General features: G+C 50.9%; 5 protein-coding genes across 5 annotated transcripts; 4 read left to right on the top strand and 1 right to left on the bottom strand.

Moving 5' to 3' along the window:
• Positions 1-6277: 6277 nt before the first annotated feature.
• Positions 6278-6763, top strand: LOC100904561 (shematrin-like protein 2). The gene is made up of 2 exons (XM_003743215.2): positions 6278-6540; positions 6682-6763. Exons 1-2 carry the CDS (start codon positions 6278-6280, stop codon positions 6761-6763), a joined length of 345 nt encoding a protein of 114 aa, XP_003743263.1.
• A 2151-nt stretch (positions 6764-8914) lies between these two features.
• Positions 8915-9483, top strand: LOC100906936 (glycine-rich cell wall structural protein). Its single transcript, XM_018639484.1, has 2 exons — positions 8915-9123; positions 9333-9483. The coding sequence occupies exons 1-2, from the start codon at positions 8915-8917 to the stop codon at positions 9481-9483; spliced, it is 360 nt and encodes a 119-aa protein (XP_018495000.1).
• A 1315-nt stretch (positions 9484-10798) lies between these two features.
• LOC114828218 (uncharacterized) lies at positions 10799-11379 on the bottom strand. The gene is made up of 2 exons (XM_029111414.1): positions 11168-11379; positions 10799-11051 (listed from the first exon to the last, which is right to left on the bottom strand). Exons 1-2 carry the CDS (start codon positions 11341-11343, stop codon positions 10934-10936), a joined length of 294 nt encoding a protein of 97 aa, XP_028967247.1. The 5' UTR covers positions 11344-11379; the 3' UTR covers positions 10799-10933.
• Positions 11380-14011: 2632 nt separating this feature from the next.
• On the top strand, positions 14012-15447 carry LOC100904417 (uncharacterized transmembrane protein DDB_G0281039). The gene is made up of 2 exons (XM_029111449.1): positions 14012-14258; positions 14418-15447. The coding sequence occupies exons 1-2, from the start codon at positions 14059-14061 to the stop codon at positions 15445-15447; spliced, it is 1230 nt and encodes a 409-aa protein (XP_028967282.1). The 5' UTR covers positions 14012-14058.
• A 5196-nt stretch (positions 15448-20643) lies between these two features.
• LOC100904274 (uncharacterized) lies at positions 20644-22284 on the top strand. Its single transcript, XM_003743213.1, has 4 exons — positions 20644-20914; positions 21000-21286; positions 21400-21537; positions 22144-22284. The coding sequence occupies exons 1-4, from the start codon at positions 20644-20646 to the stop codon at positions 22282-22284; spliced, it is 837 nt and encodes a 278-aa protein (XP_003743261.1).
• Positions 22285-22767: the final 483 nt, after the last annotated feature.

Below are 22767 nucleotides of genomic sequence, written 5' to 3'. Positions count from 1 at the left end.
ATGTATGACGGCCACGTCTCTGCGCCCGTTTTCCGCATCCGTTTGAGAGGTACCAGCTTCGATAGGGCATACAACGCTCGGGTATACCTGACTCGCTGAAGATGAGTCTTTCCTCCGATTCTTATTACGACGCAGAACGTGAACGTCTGTCGATCCCCTCTGAAGGAGAAGTTTTTCCGCATCAGATCCAGCGTAATTTTTCAAAATCTTCCTCTTGCTCGTCTGAGATCGTGGCTTCTATTTTCGCCTCAGTGTGCGCGCAGAATTCACGCCGGATATTTTGCATGCAACAGATCTCATCCAGAGGAGATATCCACTCGAACTCACCGGAAATGCGCCAACGTTGCATACCTGAGGGCTTCCGATGTGAAATAATGGTGTTCTGCACTCAGGTCGTTGCTCCGCTCCTCTTCCGCACGTTCTGCGTGACCATAGGACCTCGCTCCTACAATGACTCACTGGGGACGCCGAGTCAATTGTGCGTGGAACGCAACGTTTTCGCGTGCGCCGTTGCCTCCATGGGTTCGACACACGACGGAAGGTCAGCCTACCATCCTTGATTACCTGAAAACAAATGGATGAATGAATGCCCTGACGGTGAGCAGATTGGCTTCCCGGATGGTTGGCTTCCCTTGCTTCAGAAACACCGGAACGCCGCCTCTGGAGCAGTCGCCGTCACATGAGGAAGCTCATCCATCTTAGTTAGGCCAAACTTCGAGAAGCGCCCACACTGACTCAACCGATTCCTGCCTCAGTGCTCGCGTGGTTTTTCTCCCGGTCTCCGTATTCAGACGTTTGGACGAAGGCGCGCTCAGCTCTGAAATTCCCTTGAACCCTTTCGCTGGGACGCAAAGGATCGGCATCTCAAGATGGTCATGGCCTAAGAGGGTCCGATTGATAGGAGTCGTGCGCGTCCTGGGTATGATATCTCCTCCATGGCAGTGCGTAACTTGCATCGCGGTCGCACCGATGGCCCCGTGCGGGAAAGAAAGAGCAAATACCACTTATATGTACTAAGGGACGGAGAGTTGCGCACGCGAAGCCGCAACGAGCCGTTTGTCGAACTGTTGGAATCAACCGCACGCACTATCCGCCGCTGCTTCAACTTGTTTTTCGCCGTCCTTGGTTTCCCCATCATCTCGTCGTTCCCTTTACGAGCCATTGCACTCCGGACAACAAAGCCCGTAGTGTCCTCTGGGGGCAACCAACGTTGGTGAACGAGGTAAAGATGGCTCGGTGCGTGACGCTCTCGCACAACTGATTCCTCGACGGTCGCCAAGCTTCCGGGAGCGCTTCTCCCTTCAGGCTGTCGTTTCCTCGCTCGAGCCATCCCAGAAGCAATAGGTACTCTCGTGGTAGGCTGCCCTGTGATGAAGCATTCGAAACTACCTTCCCCACCTCGACCTCCGAAGTCGTTCCCCCTCCGAGTCGTTCATATCTTTCGGTGGAATACCCGCCGACGATCGTACACCGTAGCTCCTTTCCGAATCGGAGCGTGTTGCGAAGCTCAAATATTGATTCGAGTTCCGGAGCGACGCATCGATGGAAGTATCAAGTGCGTGGGACATGGGATAGCGATCCTACCGCGATCCCAAGAGAGTCGTCTGCGTAGAACAACGCATACCGTGGGAGCGCCTTGTGCACAGCTCCGGGGAAGCCTGAATGCGCTTCTGCGGTGCGCTTCGGGGAGATACTGTCGAACCGGATCCATATCCTGTTATGGGGGTCGATGCCTATACCCTTACAGATCAGAAATGGGAACCTTGCTCTGCAGTGACAAATGCACACTTACAGCGAACCCCATGAGACCAGGAAAATGGAAGAAAACAATATATCCCTCGTACTGGAAGTTCGTCCAATCGGGGGAAGAAATTCCCATTTTGAGTGAAATAATTTCTTAGATGACGAGGGGAAATTAGGTGATCGGCGACGCATCTTTCCGCAAACGCAGCCGGACCGAACACTATTCATGGCGCTCGAAGCAAATCAGCTCCGCTCTTGGGGTGAACGATTCGAATCTTCGTGCGTCGAATCGCACCCGCAGGTGATGCCATTGACGCGCTCTCAGGATGAGAAGTCGTCGTGAATCTTCAGATCAAATCGGATTTTTCGTGCGCCCTCCAAAAAATTTCTGCGTGACGGTGTTTAACCTATAGCGATGCCTCAATCACTGGTTCTATTGGAAGCCTGGCAAAAATTCATTTTTCGGTCGTTGTGGCGGTTTTCGTAGTAATGAGATTTAATGCAAATACCACTAGGAACGCTGAGCCCGGAGTCCTCAGCGCGAAAATCGCGGGCTCGCGCGAATCCGAGAGGACGCGACGGTGCAGACTGACGCAATGAGGCAATTCCGCACGAGGCTAGTGGATAAAAACTCGGGGAACTCATCGCCTGAAGGTGGGGAACAAGTTCGAATACGACCCGGAATCCAGCATAGTCAACGAGTCATGGCTCGCGAGAGGACCGCTTCGCAGCCTACGGAGCATCATTCCCGACGGGTGCCTATCGGCTCATCGGGATCGCTCTGACATCAAAATTATGGAGTGAAAGACTCTCAGAATGTCGAACTTTGAGCTGAAAGACAATAAACAGACACATCATGGAAGGAGCTAAGCAATGGCTTGCTCCCGACTCCCAACGGCCCATCCACCCTCGCCGACTGTCTCGAAGGTAGAGACCCGCAGCGTCGCGGGAAAGCCGGCTAAGAATTCTTTCGTTGGCCTTCGGAGGAATTTTTAATATGGTCTTATTGCTCGTCGAGTGGGGGCGCCTAAAGGAAAAAAGTAGAAGGAAATCTCACTTCCCCTCCCTATCACCTAGCTCACACGGCGCTCTCGAGGCAAGCCCAAATGTGAGTAGAATAAAAGCCGACCAACAAAATGTCGGAGCGAGCCCCGAAACGATCAACATGTGGCTTTGGGTGCATTGGAACGCGCAAGTACCACCGGAGGAATAGTGCAGGTCATCGCTCAATTTCGACTTTGTGAGCGACCTATGGTCCCGCAGACTGGCAGCTCTGTAGGTATGCGGTAGCTGAGGTCGCGTCTGTTTCGACGCGTCGTTTTCGAACAATGTTTAATGCTTGATAGAGCCAGCCTCCATCATCCAGAGCCCCCATTTCTTGAGAGCTGCTTGCACGATATGGGGGAGACTCTCCACTGTAATATCGAGCGCTCCTTTCGACACACCGACGGAGCGTCCGAGGTAGGCGACCGAGCAAGCAAGCAACCAAACAAGCACGCGAGCCACCCAGCCACTGAGTCGAAAGCCATCGAGCTATGTTTCCACCACCCTGAGCACAAGACATGTGTTGCGTGGTTTTATGGATCCTTAAAAAGAGCTCAAACCCATAACTAGAATAGAAGTCTGAATCTTGAAGCATGGGGTGCGTGGAATTCGCGCTGGATTCGAACTTTGCGGTGAATTGCCCAACGGTGGAAGAATGGGTCCCACCTTTGATTTTATTATATTCTTCAGCCTCGTCAGAGGATTTTTTTTCTTCCAGATGAGGTTCCCCCGATCTGAGAAACACACAATATATTCGAGTTCTTGTATACGGGGTTTGAATCCCGATAAGAGCAGGAGTGTCGGCGTAAATGAGACGATGAAACGGGACACAATGAGATAAGAGCGTCGATTGCCCTTTCGCTGTTTTAGTGAAGGGTGCGGAACGAAGAACAAAGTCTGGCTAAAAAACATTGCTCGCGATGAATAAGTGAATGACTCACGCAAAACCCGACAGTTAGTCGGATGAGCTTCGCCACTTGCTCGTGGTATTTTTTCTCGAATTCTCCTTCTCCATCCTCGTCGCCTCGATCCTCGCTGCTAGATCGGCTGCCCGAGAGTCCAGATGGCCGATGGAGAACAGCGCTCGGTCACTTTCTTTATTACTTACTGTTTGCTTCCAGCGTCTTCATGATCCATTAGCATACTACTACTATTGAAAGAAATATGACTGGCCCACATCCTATCGTTTCTCAGCTCCATGAGTCAGATCCATCTAATTATACAGAGTATCATCCTCGGAAGGCGCCTATGTCTGCGAACGTTCCCGAAAACTGGGCAAGAGATGAACTAGAGGATAAGGCATGGTTTCTAGCCATGGAAGTCCGAAATTCGCGCCACGGAATTCCACGGCGGATTGTGACCACCGAGCGTCTCCTTGCGGGCACTGCGTGTATGCTACACGCGCATACGTTCGGAGCTCTGAGTTTCTATATACACTCACGACGCACTGGAAGGTTTGGAGCGCGAAATGGTGTTCGACGAAGCGGATCAAATCCAAAACGCTTATTTTTGAGCCGACCGAGCTGCCATGCGTTTCGTATAGGTTGGATGGATGGGAAGACGGATCCTACATTACCTCTGTCGGATCCCAGCCCAACGTTTGCTCTGGCTTACATACATCCCCGCATGCACGGAGATTGCTCTGCTTTCCGGGGTGCCATCATTCATACGCTGCGCAAGAAGCCGTTCCGATGCAGGGCGCACGGACCCGGCTCATTTTGTCGCTCGATGCCGACATTCTGTATCGCCTCCGAATACTCATTCTTGTTTCTCTCGGCCTCGGATGCAACGGAGCATCGTAGGACCGGACTCCTGAGGAGCTTGAGAACGTCAGCGAGAGAGTTCATCTGAGGAGAATTATGAAGTAATCTGATGAGTTTCGATCCATGATCATAAGCCACAAAATCGGATAGCTGAATTGGCACGAATTTCGTGCTTGCTTAAACTTTCTCGTCGGATTCCGAGACTTTTGAAGTGACCTCCAAACGGAACCCGCGACGCAACAACGACGTTATCTGCATCGAAAGGATATCAGAATGAATGGGCTTTCTGTACGCGGCGCATTCGAAACGTCAGAATCCAACGCTCGTCGACCGGCAGCGGTGCGCGCTATCCCGACGGAAGTGTTTGCCCTCTTTCATCGATAATAATGATAAGACATGAATCGTATAAGCGCGATAGTACTGACCTACTTTCACCCAGATCGGGTGACGGCTCTGGATCATTCAGTTTTTTTCTTTCCGTCAATAAGAGCAGCCTCGCTCATTCGAGACCCCGTTTGCATTTTGTCCTCTGTCCTCCCACCGGATCGACTTCGAAAGGAAGCCGCTATCAAATCCTGATCCGAATGTCCAGAGTCTAGACTCTGGATTCTTCTTGGAGGGATCCGACATCCGACGCAGACTCCTCCAAAGTCCGAGTCCCAGCAGAATTAAACCGTGCTCACAGCCCGCCCGTTCACATCCAATCAGACGCTTAGACTCACTCAGTATCTCTCGCTGATAATATAGTTCACATTTCGCGTATTTTTCCGTGGGGAGCTCCGGGGGAGGAATGTGATCAAGGTCAGCTCATCCGAATGAGCCGATTCATTGTCAGAAGATCTCTCGAGCCCGAAACTTCCGAAGCAATCATTGTTATCCAAAGAGCCAGAACAGCCAGACACCACCCTAGAAAGTTCTCCGTCGAAGATGGTTTCCTTCAGAGCGGCTGATTACATGACCGCGAAGCATCAGCGGATACTTGGGCGAAATCGCGGGAGCGGCCATGGTGTCATTAGAATTTTCAAGTTCATATCGTTCTTGTGACGTTTCCAATCTCGTCTTGAGGAGAAAGCCTTGTCTGAGAATTTTTAATGAAGGGATTCACACAGTCAGACCATGACACCCGGTGTGTCGTGAACAATGAGACGCCAGAAGATCGGATCGCCGAAATTCCGCAGTGTTGTAGAGGCGTGGAACTCCCCCGTGAATTCAGCCGATCCTGCGCTCATCGAATGAAAATTTATCAAATCAAGGTGCTCAGGGACTCAGTACAACACAAAGTCGCAGCGGCAGTCATAGCGTCATTGGGTCGCGAAACATTCCGATGCTGATTCGAAAGAGCTGCGGTCGGATGCAGCCGACAGGAGAATCGCGAACGTCTACTCGAATGTTCACAACAATATATGCAAAATAACGTGACGACTACGGAAAGCATTTTTCGAGTGTCTGTCGCGGTAACGCCTCCGATGTCAAAGGGTATTCCCTTACTGTGGTGGGAGTCTCCTCACAATTAACTAAGCGATGACGTCGCCGGTCCGGAGCTCCCAGTTGTCTCCTTTCTCCCTTGCGCACTTTTCCGTCAGCTTTAAAAGGACGCGTTCTCCCCGGGAACGTTGCTTGCAATTCGCGATCGTTCGTGTTGTCCTTAATTGTCGTCGTGCGCTTTGTGACTCGAAGTGCTTCTCCGGTTTAATCTCAACGTCGTTAGCGTTGCGTTCGTTGGAAAAATGCGTGTTGTCTTCGCCGTTGTTGTGTCTGCGCTTCTGCTTGGCGCTCAAGCTTTCGATAAAACGTCAGTGGCCGTCGGACTTCTGGGATACGCAGGTGGATATTTGAAGGGAGCTGCGGTCAACAGTTATTACTCTGGAGGTTACGGAGGTTACGGCGGCTACGGTGGCTACGGCGGCTACGGTGGCTACGGCGGCTACGGAGGATATGGAGGTTATGGCCATGGCGGCTACGGTGGCAACGGCGCCTATGGCTATTACCCGTAAGGATTCGACTCGTGAAACTGTTGATTTCGTTCATGTTCCAAAGTTCCCCCTTTCGAACCCCCATTCCCTGATGGCGTTGCCATGTTTTCAGTGAGGTTGAGGAATCGGAATAAACTTCGTTTTATATTCAATTGCAGTCAGAGATACGGAGGATATGGCTACCCTGCCTATCCGGCTTACGGCTACTACGGTCACCCCCGCCCCGGCTATGCCTGGTAGATCTGGAATCGGTCAAGAAGAAATTCTGTGTAGTGTACATTGCATGCCATCATTCGGAAATGGAGCTACGGCACAAATAAAGTCACGTTGAATGTTTTATGTAATAAACAGTCCTTGATTATCTCGATCCTTGGCGTCATGGTCAACTTGCGAGTCTCTGCGGATCATTTATCGATCACATCACCAGTGCTAGGGCTGAATGAGGTACTCCGACGATGACGAATTAGGCGCCTGGACTCCCGTCCAAAGCACTCTCGCTCTCTTGCTTATAATCATTTCGAATGGAGTTCGACGCGCATCAGTAGACAACTAGATGAATTCGTTGGATGATTTGCACCGGAATCACTTTCGCCGACCCGTTTGTAACATGCATCCCGTTGTGTCGCACAAATGTCCCGTTGTTCGCGTAACCCTTCTTCGAACCGCAATTCTTCTGAAACAGTTTTCGCCCCAGACAGCGCCCACTCGATCATAGGAATATCGTGGAAGGATCGTCGTTCTGCGCTGCATGCATTTTCTTCTTACTGGCCAAGGCCGGACGGGCACAGTGATGCGGTGTTTTGTTGCTCTTTCTTTTCAGTATCGCCATGTGGGCATTCCCTATGAGCTCAGTTTATATTGAGTAATCCGCGAGGTCCCCAATTCCGTGGATTTAGGGTTCGCGACTCCTTCGCGAGTCGCGTGACGCAGAAGCAATGCGAAAATATCGGGATCGATTCCGATAGGGGACGAGCCAGAGTCTCAATGGATTTGCATGTTTCAGGGAGGAATTCTCCACAGGTTCTGCACGCAGACGAACCCCTAGTTTGGCCCTCTCAAGGGCGAGCAATAGAGCTTGGTAAAAGTAATTCTCGCCTCTCGACCGAATTGGAAAATTTGGAGTGTTCCGTAGCACGCGCCGATAGTGAAATTGAGATGAGCGTCGATCGCGGATTCATTCGTGCTTCATCAGCAGTATGACACCTATATGCTGCGAAGTTTCGAGCTTGAAGGTGGGAGTGTAAGAGATGGAAACTCGCTGATGCTGATCTCGTCCATTCGAATAGAAGATCATGTTCGAGCATACGCAGATTACTTCGACGAAAACATTGGAAGCGACGTCATAAGCGAGAATCTATTCCTCGATTAGAGTGAATGATAGAAGCTTGAATAATCTATGAATGATACGCTCGTCTCGCCAGGAGCGCGGCGGTGTCCTGGCGGCATGCTGCGGAGTTCCCGCGACCTTTTGCCTCGAGAGCCCCACGAAGGCTTGCTCCCAACCGCGATCTGTAACGCGAACGTGGGATCGCGGAGCGTTTTTTTTCCTCCGAATCGTAACGTTTCATGATCGAATTCTTTTAGAGTCAATATTTCCCCTGGAAACTCCACCTAACACGACTTGCATATTCATAAGTTTGATCGCTCGGGATTCGTCGCGATTCCGTTGAGTAATCTCTGATTTCCGCCCCCTCCGGATCGAGCGTGAAGTTGACCTCTTACATAAGAGCCGAGCTCCTACATGCACGTTTAGAATACAAATCCAGACGGAATCCGATCCGATCATCCTTGACGCTATTCAAGCTTAATAACCAGCATCGAGTGGGCGGCGGATTACACGCAAAAGAATTCGAGCGCTGCGCCGGGATTCAGACATCAGATTCGACTTTTTTTGTACCACAATCAGAACTCAGAGAATCTCAGACGGCGCGATGGGCGATTCGCTATTTTGAAGCCCATCGAGAAAAAGAAGAGACTCGGTTTCGTCTCTTGGAATGATTTCACGAAGATCTCCTCTGCGAGAAACTAGGGTTCGGCTCTTGTTTCTCACGGCTACTGTTCCACTTCCTCATGGCAGACTGACCCGAAGACAGCTTGTACCGAAAATGTCAGAATGAATTATTATTTGCCGCGCTACACGTAATAAGAAATTTCATCACATTTCTGGGGAAGCCCCATCCGTCGGCGCAGCCCGAGCCAGGAACCGTGCTTCTCGGCGTGGTTTGAGTCCCAGCTTGAGTCATTTTGGACATCCCGCGGACGTCAACGCCCTCCCCACACATTGTTCCATCGCGCGATGGTTGTATTTAAAGCCTTCCGTACAAAGCATTCATGTTAGAGTCTATCGGTGATCTGGCTAGGGTGCACGTAGCCGTTTCGTTCTTCTTCACTATGCGTTCTTCCCTAGTGATCCTCGTTGCGGCTGCGTCGATTTGCTGCTTGGATGCCGCCATCCTCAAGAAAAAAATTCTGATCGGTGGAGCCGCAGCCGGAGCAGCTGGAGCACTCGGCGGTGCTGGTGGTTTCTTAGCGGGCTCAGCGCTCCCAGGCCTCCTGCATCACAGACCTTTCTACGGTGGTCACTATGGAGGACACTACGGGTGAGCAAGCTACTTTCAGCATCGATCCCTTGCAGATTTTCCTCGGCGGAACTCCGACGATTTCGGAGTTAGAGTTGAAAAGCATCAGAAATCCCCGCTCCTCGTAATTTATTTGTCCATGTGACGAGAGCCTCTATTGGCCTCTGTAGAATATGTCCCGGGGGGATTCGCAGTGAGGTGAGCTTCAAGAAGAAGTGATTCCTTTCCAGAGGAACTTATCATAACCACATCCACACCCATAAACATCTTGGAGGATATGGCGGACACGGTTACGGTCACGGATATGGTCAAGGAGGCTATGGTTATGGACTCGGCCATAGAGTGAGCTACGGCCATGGCGGTTACGGTCACGGCTGGTGAAACGCGAACGGACTGCGCCCGATTCTCACGGAAATGTAAAAATGTAGAACATGTAAATATATTCTCCCATGGAGACCGCAGCGGAATGCGACGCCGAATTCGCAAAGATCGTTGCTCCTTGTGAATGAAACCGAGTGATTAATTCTGGGAATAAACTCATCTCGTCCGGAGAGACCGCTTTCTAGGATGGGCTTCGGAAGTTTACATCGCGATCGGGAACCCGTCAAAGGTTCACAACACCCAGGATATTATTCCACAGGGCAGCTTTCTGGGCGCTCAAAATTGGAGGTAAAGTTCGGGAGGCGTGGCGCGACTCTAACTCTGGGAGCTGAATCATCCGCGTCCAGCCCGATCGAGAGTTCCTCCGCGATCATCCTCTCTGCCAGACAGGCGGATTAAGGATTTTTTCGTCGAGTGATCACCTTTCGTGACCCTTCCGCCAAGCAGTCAGTCAGCGGGTCTGGTCGCTAACCAAGTCCCAGATTGCGATCGATAGCAGAGCAAAGTCCGTCTACAAAGGCGTACGTCGTTCATTTGTGTACGACGAGCATAGGACGACCTTTTCCGACCGCGTCCTTCCTGACATTACGTCAGATTTTTAAAATGAGTGTCTTACTTTCCGCCGATTGCGCAATGTGAGCTGTCGTGGAACCGTCGCAGGAAGGGCTTCCCTTGAACTATTTCTGCGAATACAAGAAACACCGGAATGACTCGATAAGTCCGTGATCATTTTGTACAGGGTGACACATTGAGGAAAACGAAAAATTGCAGAAAGAGATGGGAAGAATTCGTACCTTCCTCGACGGGAACAGGATTCCTTCGCTCGACTACATAAGTGAAGTACGCGCAGTAGTCCGAAATCATGTCCGATTCACGGGTCTCTTCGAAAATCTGAGTGATTATTCTGGATGCTCAAGACAGAAGACCTTTCCCGTTGCCTAATCTGACGAGCTCACCTGAGGAGATCAGTGAGCTGATCATGTTGTGCCAGATACAATCGGAACCCAAAGAGCCATCTGAGTTTCGGGATAGTGATTCTAATGGGCTCCGGAGGGTCAACAAGCATCCTTTTCTCAGAATTTCTTCCCTCGCGATCGACTGGAGGGGGGGGGGTTGGTTCGATACTCATATTATCTAGTCCCGGAGGCCAAGTTTCCTGAATGTCTCGGAAATCGCGAGAAACATTTCTGCCACGGCTCCGGACACGAAATAGCTCCCGAGCTTCCGCTGACTGGAAATGTACTTTGGAGAGCGGAAAAATCGGAGAGCGGGCGGCTCCTCGGATAGAGGGGAAAGATGGCTTGGTTTTTACTTGACAACGGACAACACATTTATTTACTAGAGACAAGAACAGGAACACATGTACACAGGATGAGATGGGGATCAATTTACAAGCATCACTTCGGTGATTATAGTACTCGTCGAACGAGCCTCAGCTCTCTCACTCGTTTTACCATTCGGATTCCCAGCCGTGCTCGATGGGAGCGTGCACCACCTTGATGGGTTCGTGCAAAACTTTCACGGGCGCCTCGTGAACGTGGACGTGACTCACGTGCTTGACGGGATGACTGGAGAAAAATAAAGATTGAGAGTCATGGAGTCTCTCGATTCACAATGCTGAGAACCTTTCTCCAGAAAGAAATAATTCAATATCCGGATTGTATACCCATGATTGTATACTCACGGGCGGTGGTGCAGCAGACCGGGAATATGAGATCCGGCAAGGAATCCTCCAGCAGCACCTACAGCTCCAGCGGCCCCAGCGGCGGCTCCTCCTATGATGAGCTTCTTTTTGAGGAAGGCCTCGCTCGAAGCGAAGAAGAGAACCGCGACCAGGGCGAGAACGGCGAAAGCACGCATGTTTCCGACGGTATAGGAAGTTCTGGCGACTTGTTTTAGTGGACTGGACTCGGTTGGACGGTGCTTTTATTGCGCGCGGGCAAGGGCTTTTCTCGGACGGACCCTGGCTGGATTCCGGCTATGCTGGACCCTGGCTGATTTGGAATAAATGAATGTCTTACAGATGACGCAATCAGATCAAGGAACTCCAAGGACTGACGGAGGAGGCTTCTGAATCGACGGTGGACAGCGATCTACGGTTCAGCGGCCGTCCAGCAGAAAGTGAGCCCCTGCTTGCTTCGTTTGTTTTGATAACGTATTCGATGCCCCCTAATTTAACGCGTATCCACGTGAAGCATCTATTCACAGAACATTGTTGTTTATCGCCCTCGAGCAAAACTACCGAATATTCCCACCACGCTCAAGTCGTGGTCCATTCCAGAGTCCTGACCAGACACGAAGCGAGATTATGCGTCGACAGTCTTTTCCCCCTTCCTTCACGTTCGTCATCCAGAGCTCGCGACGGGAAAGTGCCGTTTCCGATCCGAAGGGATCCGACCCTGAGGAGGGGGAGTCAGAGTCATTACATTGGTTTCTGTCCCCAGATCAAATTCGAGCCCCTCCGATCGCTCAATTACCCTGATATGATACAGAGAAAGCGTAGGTCCCTTCCCGGAAACTGGCGAACTCGATCGAGAGCATTTTGCATGCGGAGCCCCGGAATACAGCTGTCGCGAGGGCTGCCAGTCAGCGTGACTGAATACGAAGTTTCTGAAACGGTAATTCTGAATGTGAGTCACTCAGAACTATTTTCCTAACCAGCTTGGTTTTCAGCGTCATACTGTTGCGTGAGTTTTTTTCCGCAGTGGGTGAGTCACTGCAGTTTTCTGTTATCTCCCCAGCAGATTTTGTGGAAGTGTTTCGCAACACATGTCGGTCGATGGTCAGTTGGCGAAAGGGCTTGAGCCGCGGGGATTTTATCGTCTGCCAGTATCGGCTTCTCGCGAAAGCCCGTAACTGACGATCAATCTAGGCAAAGAGAATCTGAGCTACCTTCTTGACGATCGGGCAGACGGTTGTTCTGATCTCAGTGACACGGATGATGAATTCAATTCAAGAATCGAGTTTCAGAAAAAGCTCTAAACAGTATAGGTGAAATCTCGTTAGAGAGAAGCCCACTGGTACGCGTCAATACAGACTCCCCGGAGGAGATCGTGGTTCGACGGCAGAGATGATACACGCCATTCGAGAGCGTATGCCAATGGAGGGTTGGATGATTAATTATCGAGATGTGCAAGATAGACTGACGCCTGAAATCAAAGCGGAGTCTTTCGACCCCAAGGAACGATCGACCCACCGCGAGCAAATTAAACTATGCGGTTTCGTCGCGAAACATAGTATCTCTTGTATTTGCGCAATGAAGTAGTCGTACGAATGTATAATAAGCGCATTCGATGAGTTGTTGTTTCCGTCTGATAAGTTAATTCCGATCTTGCGAGTGTGACTAGAATTCCCGAAGCAATGCTCAAACAGTGGCCAGGTCGCGCGATGTCGATACCCAATCCATTCGAACATCTCACAAATAATAATCAAGTTCCTCGAAATATATGAGCGCATCCAATGGACCCAGATCCCGGACACTATCCGGATCAGTGTCCGTATACAACTTCTTCATCTAAGACGAAACTTATGCTTAGCGCAGCAGCGAGTTCGCCTCAGTTATTCAGCAGAGTTTTGACCCGGCGAGATAATTGCAGGGATCCAAGCGGGCCGGAGGGATCAAGCGATGTTTGTCTGGAAGGTCGCATCGGTGAACGATGCGGTAAGCCTCATTTACGGCGAATATTCGAAATTAGGGCACAGCGGTTCCGCCGAAATGATTATCTCGCTGATCGTTTCTCAGAAAATGTTCATTTGTCATAGCTGGTTACATAACTGAATCGAGTTCTCATTTCACAGCAAATATACTGGGGGCATAGCATCTGGTTTTCATTCTTCTGTTCATTTCTTGAAAAGATTTAAGAGCCGAACAGTGCAGTGAGCGTAGTCTAAGATATACTTCTGAGCTGCTCATTTTCGCACCAAACGGCCGCGCACCATCGCTTGTAGAGTCTTTGACCAGGCGAAATAATGTACCGATTCAGAAGCGACTCCGAGAAAAAGGATTTGAAGGTGATTCACGATCGTACCCCATGCCAGAAGGTGAATGATCGTGATTTTCATTCGATTTCAATGTCGTTGGAAAGCCACAGTCTCAAGTCACGGTTTCGACGAATTGTTCGCCAGGCTTGTCCCCGTGACGAAATTAGTCCTTTCTTTTCGGCTGTTTCAGGCCGCCCTTTGATGACATCCCGTATGAGAACAGCTTGACAAGGATCACCTTCCGATGTTGACGATTGTGTCGTCGGCAGCGGCAGATGAGGCGGCGGTGGCTGTGACTTTTTCTTTGGCGGGGTAAATTTATCTATAAACCCAGATCGGAGTGGGGGAAGATAGTGGGGCCGAACGAAGAACGGGATAGCATATATGGTATCCGTCGTAGCAGACACTGATCCCTTATGCAACGCGAGCGGATAGATAAGCAGCTCATCTGCCGGAGACGCTACATCAATTGGAGGTCTTACCCGACCCTCACCATCAGTCAGTGATTCCTTTATATAGATGCTGTCGGGTTCAAACGTTCATCGTCTGCATCGTCAAGTGCTTAAACAGTGGCTTGATTATAGTGAGACATCAATGCAGGTGTTCAATGTAGTGCTGGCCCTGGCGGCTATATCGTGCTCCGGTTTGGTCTCTGCTAAACACGCAAAACTCGTGATCGGAGGTGCTGCAGCTGGCGGTGCAGGTGCCGTAGGTGCCGGTGGAGGGTTTCTAGCCGGATCGCATATCGGATCGCTCCTGATTAAGCACGGGATTATTCATGGTCATCAGGGACAGTGAGTTCAACAAACCTGTGTCAAGAGGCGAAACTCCAATCGGGGAAATCCATTGGAGGTTCGCGTTGGGACTCCAAAATTATAGTTCCATCAACTGTGTATGTTTCTGAGACAGTGGATTGCCTATTCGCATCCCGGGTAATCTGCATTTGATTCCAGGAAAGAAGTCCTGCTCCCTCCGAAACACGTTTACCTGAAGCATCATGAGCCTATAGCTCATCACGGACCTATCGAGCCTTTGCATGCGGCGCCGGCGCATCATGCCCCAATCGCAATCAAACACGAGGAACCCTTGATAAGTGCTCCTCACCATCACCTCCATCACGAGGCAGGACATCATCACCTCCATCACGAGCCTGAACATCATCTTCTCCATCATCACCACGGGCACGACCTTCATCATCACGGGCACGATAATCATCATCATCATCATCACGGACACGATCATCATCATCACGAGCACGATCATCATCATCACCATCATCACGGACACGAGCATCATCACGCCGTTGAGCACGCAGAAGTTTCTCATGCAACCCACCACGCACCCATCGTGCATGCTGCCCCGATCGCTGAGCACGCACCGTGGCATGTCGCCCCCGCTCACATTCACCACGTGGAACACGTTGAGCACGCTCACCATGGCCCCACTCATGTGAAGAAACACGAGCCGCTCTATCGCGGGAATGTGGTCATCAAGAAGAAAATCCCCGCCAAGGGACACCACTTCTCTATCCACGGTTACCAATTCTCTATCGGACGGAAGCCAAAAACTCTTCTTCACAAAAAGCATTTCTTCCTCCATCCGGCTCCGGTGATTGTGAAGCCTTACTTCGTCAAGAAGCACCCAGAACCGAAGTTAATCAAAGCCGTCGTCCCGGTTCCCGCTCCCATCAAGGCCGTTGCCCCCATCGAACAAGGACCGATCGTGCTCCCGATGAAAGACGGCCACGGTCCCGCGGCCGGGCCGTGGGCCCAGGCTCCGATAATCATCAATGAGCCTGCTGGACCTATTGCACAGCCAGTGATTAAAGCAGCCGCTCCTGTTGCGGTTCCTGTTATAAAGGAGGCCGGCGCTGTCGAGGGAGGCTGGCCCGAAGGTAACGATGCCCACTCCCCTATCCTCAAGATCCTTGGGCCGATATTCGATGCGCCTCTTCCGGTCATCGGCGGTCATGACGCTTGGTGAGACCAAAGAGATCGCGTTAAGCGTTGATGACAAGTTTGTATATTACTCTGTACAGTTAGTGGATCCGTGCATGTATTATTTATGTCGTGGCGTGAGCGTTGTGTGTTAGGTGAACTTTAAGAAATTTGATGCCATTCGTGTTCCTCTATCCGTCGGGTCCGGTGGATAGGTCCGGAACTGAACTCATCTGACACCAGCTCCGGAGTTCATTCAGCTCCTGAACTAGAATGACTATCAGCTCGTATACGTGTGGTCCGTGTAAATAAATCCTCTCATTGTGCGAGCCTCGATCCGCCGCCGGTGATACCATTGTGGAAAAAAGTCCCTCCTCAGTTTCAAGGGGAAGCAGATGTTCTTCTCCCGAATAATGCTGCCGAGCTCGACACAGGGAGAATCAGAGAGACGGTACTTCGAGCGAGGGCGTACTGTTCTAGGAGCCTCGGGGTAGCTCGCTCGGCTCCGAAGCCTGACAAAGGCCACTCATGCCATTCATCTCTTGGACTGGAGTAGCTATAGCCTTCAAGTCAAATTCACACCGAGAAGGCGTCGATGCGGTTCGGATCTGTACGGATCGAAAGAGCACTGTAGTCGATGGATTAATGACCCAATTATTCTGCGAAAACTAGTCGGCGTCAAACCTTCCTCCCGAGAAGCCAAGGCGGAAGCACCGATATTCCTCCCCGAGAAGAACAGCGACGTCTCGAAATATGAGAGCGACGTTCCTCGGAAAGAGCTCACGAAACGAAACGCAGGTATTGCTCGAGGCGCAGAACGCGCTGATCTCTCGAACGTCTCCCTGGTGTTTGACCGCCGATGCGAGTTCTAACGCGTCCTTGCCGGAATAATTCCCGTGGCGGAATCTTGTTGATTGGCGAGGATTCAGGCGTGGAAGACATCGTGGAACATTGCTCCGGATAATGTCTATGATCGGGATTGTCATACGCGTCGTTTCAGCTAATTTTTCCTGTTTCTTTGACCCTGGGAGATGTTTTCTGACATCATTTTGAAACTGAAATGTGATTCGTTCAGCTAACGGGTGAGGCGGAGGGCGACTGAATTTGGTTCCCGTAGAAACGCGACGCGGGATAGAGTTCTTTCGTTAGTATGTGAGCACAAGGCCTGAGAGCACTTTATCGATTGAATTTGCGTGTCTGTCTGCTTAAGAAAAGTGTTTGTGGATTGCGAGCACAGCCAATGACAAGCGGACTCCGCTGTTCGCAGCAGAAGCAGCAAACTGTCGCCTGTGTCCACAAACAAGCATTAGCAAACGCAGGCACCCCAGCCGAGGAAAAAACGTCCGGCCACTCAGCATTGTGGTTAGGGAACGGAAAAAAAACGGAGCGAGGGAGACACAAGGAGAAGAACCACTCGAGAATGAGTTTGAACAGCGGGTTGCATAGCGAGCAACAGAGATAAAATGAAGAACTCGAGCCCGTGACACAAAGAGATCCGAGGATCTCCGAGCCCGAGGATCGGTCGTGACGGAGAAACTCGGCAAAGACGCTCTTACGGACTCTATGCTGCATCATCTCCAGGTTCCAGTCAGAGTGGTGAACCGGTGATTATCTGGTGCCTCGATGAAAGCTCCCAGGACTTATCCTCAAATGGCTTATCGATAATTCCATGATGGATTCATCGGCATGCCCGATTTCATTGAATCCGAATCAATCACCAATCGGGAGAGCTCTTCAGTTGTATCTGTTCTCCATGTGCCCCGCACCCACTGCTCTCGGAATTTGCGGCAGCTCGGGAGCTCTAACTACAGTCTGACCGAACTCTGTCATCCGTCTTGTATGTCAAGAATAGTTGGATGAGGGCATTGCTGCCAATAGAGATCAAATCTGGAATTTAATAATAGACAAGGAGCGTTCGGACTCGAGCATTCCTTTCTCGCTGTCCTCTGCTCAATTTAACAGTGACTGAAACGCTCGGGAGACCGATGGTCGAGCGCCGTGTCCAGATCTATCATTCGAAAGTATCCGCCATCGGCTACTCGGGTGGGGTCCAACGTCAACGACCAAGGAATACTCCGTGAAGAGCGATTTCCGAAGGAGCCGTATGAGTAGTGGATCTCGACCCTGGGCGAAGATTCCGCTGTGTATTTGGCTTGAATTCATGCGTTCGGTGGGGAAATCCCGAGAATAGATACAATAGAATTAGACGATTGGCTCTGAAATAAAAGGTAAATCAAAAAGTTCGTGTCTTCTTCTACCTCATCTCCAAGACAAAAAACGCTACGGACTTTTTGATTTACCTAATATAAGAAGAATCGCTCCTACCCCTCCCCAAACAGAGAGCGCACCCCATGATGTGAGCATGGCGAATGCCCAAAGCCTGAGTAGGATTGAATAAAAAGAAAGCAATTAGTTTCCATTGTGTTGCGTGACCCTTTCCCTCACATGGCGCTACAATCCGCCGGGAGTCTCTTCTTGGAGAGAATAGAGCATGACATTAGATTCGCTATTGACCCTGAGTCGAACGACAAAAAGCGTCCGTCGAAATGTTGAACAAACACGGTGCCAAGCAGTTCGCGTTTCGCCTTCTACGATCCCGAATTCTATAGAAACCCTTTAGGTGCGCAGATATCTATTGGATGCAGTTGTCGCTTTCCCCGTATTGCTCCATGCGAGTCACGCGCTGAATCAAGCAATGGACCTCGCCGAAACCTCCGAAAATTCTCGCTGTAGCGCCGCAGATCCATGGGAGTCGAGTGCGCTCTCCTCCGTTTTCCTCCTCTCTTGGGTTTCGGTCACCGACAGACCACGTGAGTACACGGATCTCGCAACAAAGACACGGTAAGCGTCGGGTGCGGCCCAGGACTAGCTCGTGTTCCCTAAGTACCGCGATTGACCTTCGGGCTTCAAGATAGTGTTGTGATTACGGATCGTAGAAATGAGGGTGTTTTTGCTCATTGGTGCGTTCTTCCTGCTTCTCGCCACGGTTTCGGGGCAAACGGACCGCGTGACAACGCCGGCTCCAGTCACTGCGAAACCGACCAGTTTCATGGATCGTATCAGAGGCAACGCCGCGGTACTCGGCAGCAAGATGAAGGAGGGGGCGAAACAACTCTCACAAACGGTCCAGACGAAATTATCTGAGCTGAGCGCTCAAATGGGATGATCGGTGCAGTAGAGTCGATGGAAAATTTTTCCGCATCATTCAAAACTCCGGCATAGGTGGAATAATAAAATTCTGGGTCGTGCTCCACTGTTTTTTTCATTCGCCAACCTTCGTATCCCCCTAGTTCCGGACAGGGCCGCCTCTGCCCTCGGAGGGGTGGGGATGAGGAATAGAAGAGTCAGGTCTTCTGACAAGCTTGTCAGAGCCCTATGATCATGTCAGATACTTCCGAGAGTGCGGTCTAAGTAACGCTCTGAGGAATCTGCTGCTCCGGATTTGTTTTCTTCAGGTACTCAGAACCCTACAGGATGACTCCGATTTGCGGTGCGAAGCTTACCTGGGTAGCTTCTGCAGAAAGTTACCCTGAGCTTTAGACGCCCTTTCAAAGACTTCCATTTTAGACGGGACCAAAGTTGGTAGGCAGCAGGTTTACAGTTCCACCCTTAGCCCGGCGTGGAATTCCTCGCTCGGAGGGGATCACTAATGCTCATTCGAGACTTCTGGCCCGGATATAGACATTCAACAACGGTGGACACCATTGCGTTCAGGAATGCAGGTACCCCCCATTAATCCAAGCCCTTATTCAATGAAAATACTCACAGGAATTTATTGTCTTCGTTCCCGGATAGTTCTCTCATCACGTCTCATTACTGTTTTCATCGGTGGGCGCTTGCGGGATCTCTTGAGGTTCTTTGAGCCCGCCTTCAGCTCTGATGGCCGAAGGATACGACTCGCATCCGCAAGGGATCTCGTGTGGGAATGAGAGCTAACTCCCACGCAGCGGTAATTGCTCGCTTCAGGGAGTGTCGCCGGGATGTGGGCTCGGCAAATCTCGAGCGGCGTGGGATCCCAAGGTTGAGACCACCGTGCTTGTTGAGACTAAATCGACAGTTCCGAGCCTGCTGCATAATGCCCATCGGGACTCAGGGAGATCACATCCGGATGTCGGATCCGCTGAGCGAGCACCTGCAGCACTCTCTCCGATTCTGGCTTCAGCAAATATGTGTGCGTGATATCGGGGCCCTCTTCCGTGTCCTGGATTAAGCCCCTGCGCTTGGCCAGGCCCGCAGGCCAATTAACACCTATCGGGTAGGGCATTTGCTTAGCTGAGGCTCAACAGCAAGCAAGCGTTCACCGGAGAGGCCTTCCGTTACTAAGACCCTAAGTTGTCTGATTGCTCGAGATTAAACACGAATATCCTGATTAAGTATTTTCTGCAGCTACACGTACTTTCAATCATAGAAACTTTCTCTCCCGAACCCGGTAATCGATGCAGGCCGCATCCTCGTTGTCGGATCTCTGTCAGTAACGAGATTGTCTTGCGCGGAGATCCGCTGATGAGACCGAGATTTATTTCCTCGATTCTCACCGAAGCTGCCTGACGAACTGCCGACTTGTGGTGTGTGGAGCGATTCCATCCTCTCTACCGGAGCGGGGGATCGCATGCAAGACATCGAAGTATTCTCTCACGCTTCTATCGTTGGAGTGATTTATAATGCTCCAAAAGCTGTCCGAGGGAAGGGTTTCGACAAAACTTTCCCCATTCGCCTAGTCAGCGGGAAAACTTCGCCGTCATGAAGGGGCGTCTCCAGGGTTTTCCGCCGACGAAATCTGCGTCATTATCTGCATTGAACGAAACCAGATGACGTCATCAGCGCCGCCATTCGCTCCCAAGCAATGCAGCGTCGAAAAACTCTTCGGTGGTCTCGGCGATATGTCGAGGTCAAACAATGTAGAGGAGACCGCATCGCTTCCCTACGATCAGGAACGCCGACGCGAGAGGTGATTCGCATCACACCCTTTTATTAGACGATGCAGCGCGGCTCTTCGGCTGGTTGGTCAGAGCGCCGCTATCCGGCAGTCCGCCAGATCGGGTCAATGCCGTTGGCCCGACTTCCTCCCCTGCCGGCTTCCGACGTGCCCTTTCTTTTTCATTTTTCCAGAAAGCTACGTCTGACGAGACGTTGTTTTGTTCCTCTTTCGTACCTCTGATTTTTGAGAGGGCCTCGCTTAGATGCGCCTCGTACCATCGAGCTCAACACGTAGAAACTCGACGGGGTCTGTGACGGAATCACGATGATTCTCCTGCTGACTTTTGGTCTGTTCTGTGTTCCGAGTCTTTTCGGTAATCCGTCAGGACCCCGGCCTCAAGCAGAGAATAGAACTGAGCAAGACGCTGGTGCGTATCCTCTTCTGAACAGTGAACGGCTCCCCTTCGATCTACCGCCGATACCCGAGAATGCGAGAGACGTTCATGAAGTTCGAATCGTGGAATTCATTCAGAAACCGATGGTCAAGTCCGAGGATAACGGCACGGAGAGCGTCGATTCGAGAGCCGGAGCGACAGGTAATCCCCTTCAGTCCGCCTTCTACAGGCGAAACCCCAGCCGTGTTCGTAACTGAGTGAGATCATTCTCTTGACGTTTATCCAGGTCCCGTGCTGACTGCGACCGATGTTCGTCCCCAAGATTCTAATCTCGGCGTCCGGGGCTACCACGAGCTCCTTGACAAACTCTGGATCGCATCAAATATTTCGCGCTCCTGCATACTGTACAACAATTTCGACGCTATCCGGAGCTGTGACTGCAGAGCTTGCATGCGAGCCGAACCTAATTTCCGTGAAAAACTCTGCCAGTTCGGAGCGGCTGTGCGGAATTCCTCCGAACTTGCTGAATACGTAAAACGAGTGATGGGTGCTAGTGTACCAACTCCTGCTGAGGTAGGTGGACGGCGAGAAGAGACTCGAAGTATATCAATCAGAGAATATCTACTGCCTATTACTCCGGATATACCCCGATTGCCGATTGATGCTCAGAGGAGAGAAATATTCAGGTGTTCATGCAAGAAGAATACTTCAAGGCCTTGTGCGACGAGACGAAGTGCCCTAACATGAAGAACGTGTGTTGCAATCCCGCATTCAACCCTGGACTGTCCAAGCAAATCGGTCTAGAGCCACAGGACTTCTATCAGGTAACACTCTCGCTCCTGCAGCCAACAATGGGGCGTTTGGAGAAATATCGAGCCCATTTATACCAGCCTCTGATACTGCGAACAAGCAAGAGCGAGTACTTCCTGGCTCCGTCCGCGGGTAAGGGATGTTTTTCTCCGAGGTCAACCAACTCGAAGATTACGTTATGTACGAGCTGTCATGACACTCTGACTGTATCAATCACAGTATCGACTTCTCCTGCTCGAGGGACACTCCTGCTCACAGAGTCTGTCGAGCTGGGACCATGAGCTCTGATCTATGCTCAGAGCATTATACATATCAGATTCTATTTTGTTGGTCGATGTTCATTTCTTGTATTCAAAACCTGATCAGATGAGTCACTCGGGAAATGCATGGGGAGAACTCTCTGAAGGAGCTTGCTGGAGTCTCGGATAAGGATGAGGCTCAATCCCAGCCTTCGCGGTACGCTGTGAAGCGACGCGGAGATCTCATCCAAAGCGATCAAGCGATTTGTCCGGGAAGGGAGGGGTCGTCTTTCGCTCTTGCGTATACAATGAACGATATGAAGTGTTTGATGAGTCCATGGATCCAGACCGCAACTCCATCCTTCTTCTATCACGTTTCAGGTCGATTCTCGAGGATGCCCCGTCTGCCATCCAGTAGTTCCTATCGGGATCCAGATGCCTTCCTTGGACCGGAGCTGCATCTTGGAGGAAGCTTTTGCTCTGGCTCCTTTGCCGCCTTTGGCGCTCCCGGAGCTACGATAGCTGTGACAGCTAAGGAAGTTGTCGACATGCTGCATTGTATAGGTGAAGCGTTGAAAATAAGAATATAATAAAAAAGTCACGATATCGATAGTAACCTGTGTCGTCGGGCGACCTCATCATAATAGGAATGTGCCTCCCGGAAGAACTAGCATCCAGACTCTGAATTCTGGAAGACACGCATTGAACGCCCACGTCATGGGCTAATGACGGAAAGGCCAGATTGTTTCCATGAGGAATCAGGTTTTTCTGGTCGAGAGAATGGGGAAACACAGAGCGATCAAGATTTTCCGTTTTCTTTCCACGAAGTTCACGGTCCCGTCTCCACGTTTCACGAATCTGCGAGGAGGTGTGCGCCGAGTGAGCCGAGCCAACCGAAAAATTGGGACGCTCTATCAACGAGATTCTCATTCACCGAGCACGCCTAATCGAGCACCCTAAGCTTGAACGTTGCTGTTTGTGTACGAACATAATCTTAAGATAATG

Source organism: Galendromus occidentalis, unplaced genomic scaffold (genome assembly GCF_000255335.2).
Source record: "Galendromus occidentalis unplaced genomic scaffold, Mocc_1.1 scf7180000077440, whole genome shotgun sequence".
Taxonomy (NCBI): Eukaryota; Metazoa; Arthropoda; class Arachnida; order Mesostigmata; family Phytoseiidae; genus Galendromus; species Galendromus occidentalis.
The sequence above is the reverse complement of the archived record's forward strand: the minus strand, read 5'-3'. Positions and strand labels throughout refer to the sequence as shown.

Excerpts from the sequence above, each read along its gene's own strand:
- LOC100904561 (XM_003743215.2), top strand. The coding sequence starts at position 6,278 with ATGCGTGTTGTCTTCGCCGTTGTTGTGTCTGCGCTTCTGCTTGGCGCT. Across the intron at positions 6,541-6,681 it reads GGCGCCTATGGCTATTACCC|TCAGAGATACGGAGGATATG; the intron begins GTAAGGATTCGA and ends ATTCAATTGCAG.
- LOC100906936 (XM_018639484.1), top strand. The coding sequence starts at position 8,915 with ATGCGTTCTTCCCTAGTGATCCTCGTTGCGGCTGCGTCGATTTGCTGC. Across the intron at positions 9,124-9,332 it reads CACTATGGAGGACACTACGG|AGGAACTTATCATAACCACA; the intron begins GTGAGCAAGCTA and ends ATTCCTTTCCAG.
- LOC114828218 (XM_029111414.1), bottom strand. The coding sequence starts at position 11,343 with ATGCGTGCTTTCGCCGTTCTCGCCCTGGTCGCGGTTCTCTTCTTCGCT. Across the intron at positions 11,052-11,167 it reads GGTCTGCTGCACCACCGCCC|TCATCCCGTCAAGCACGTGA; the intron begins GTGAGTATACAA and ends ATTTTTCTCCAG.
- LOC100904417 (XM_029111449.1), top strand. The coding sequence starts at position 14,059 with ATGCAGGTGTTCAATGTAGTGCTGGCCCTGGCGGCTATATCGTGCTCC. Across the intron at positions 14,259-14,417 it reads ATTCATGGTCATCAGGGACA|GAAAGAAGTCCTGCTCCCTC; the intron begins GTGAGTTCAACA and ends ATTTGATTCCAG.
- LOC100904274 (XM_003743213.1), top strand. The coding sequence starts at position 20,644 with ATGATTCTCCTGCTGACTTTTGGTCTGTTCTGTGTTCCGAGTCTTTTC. Across the intron at positions 20,915-20,999 it reads TTCGAGAGCCGGAGCGACAG|GTCCCGTGCTGACTGCGACC; the intron begins GTAATCCCCTTC and ends ACGTTTATCCAG. Across the intron at positions 21,538-22,143 it reads AGCCACAGGACTTCTATCAG|GTCGATTCTCGAGGATGCCC; the intron begins GTAACACTCTCG and ends ATCACGTTTCAG.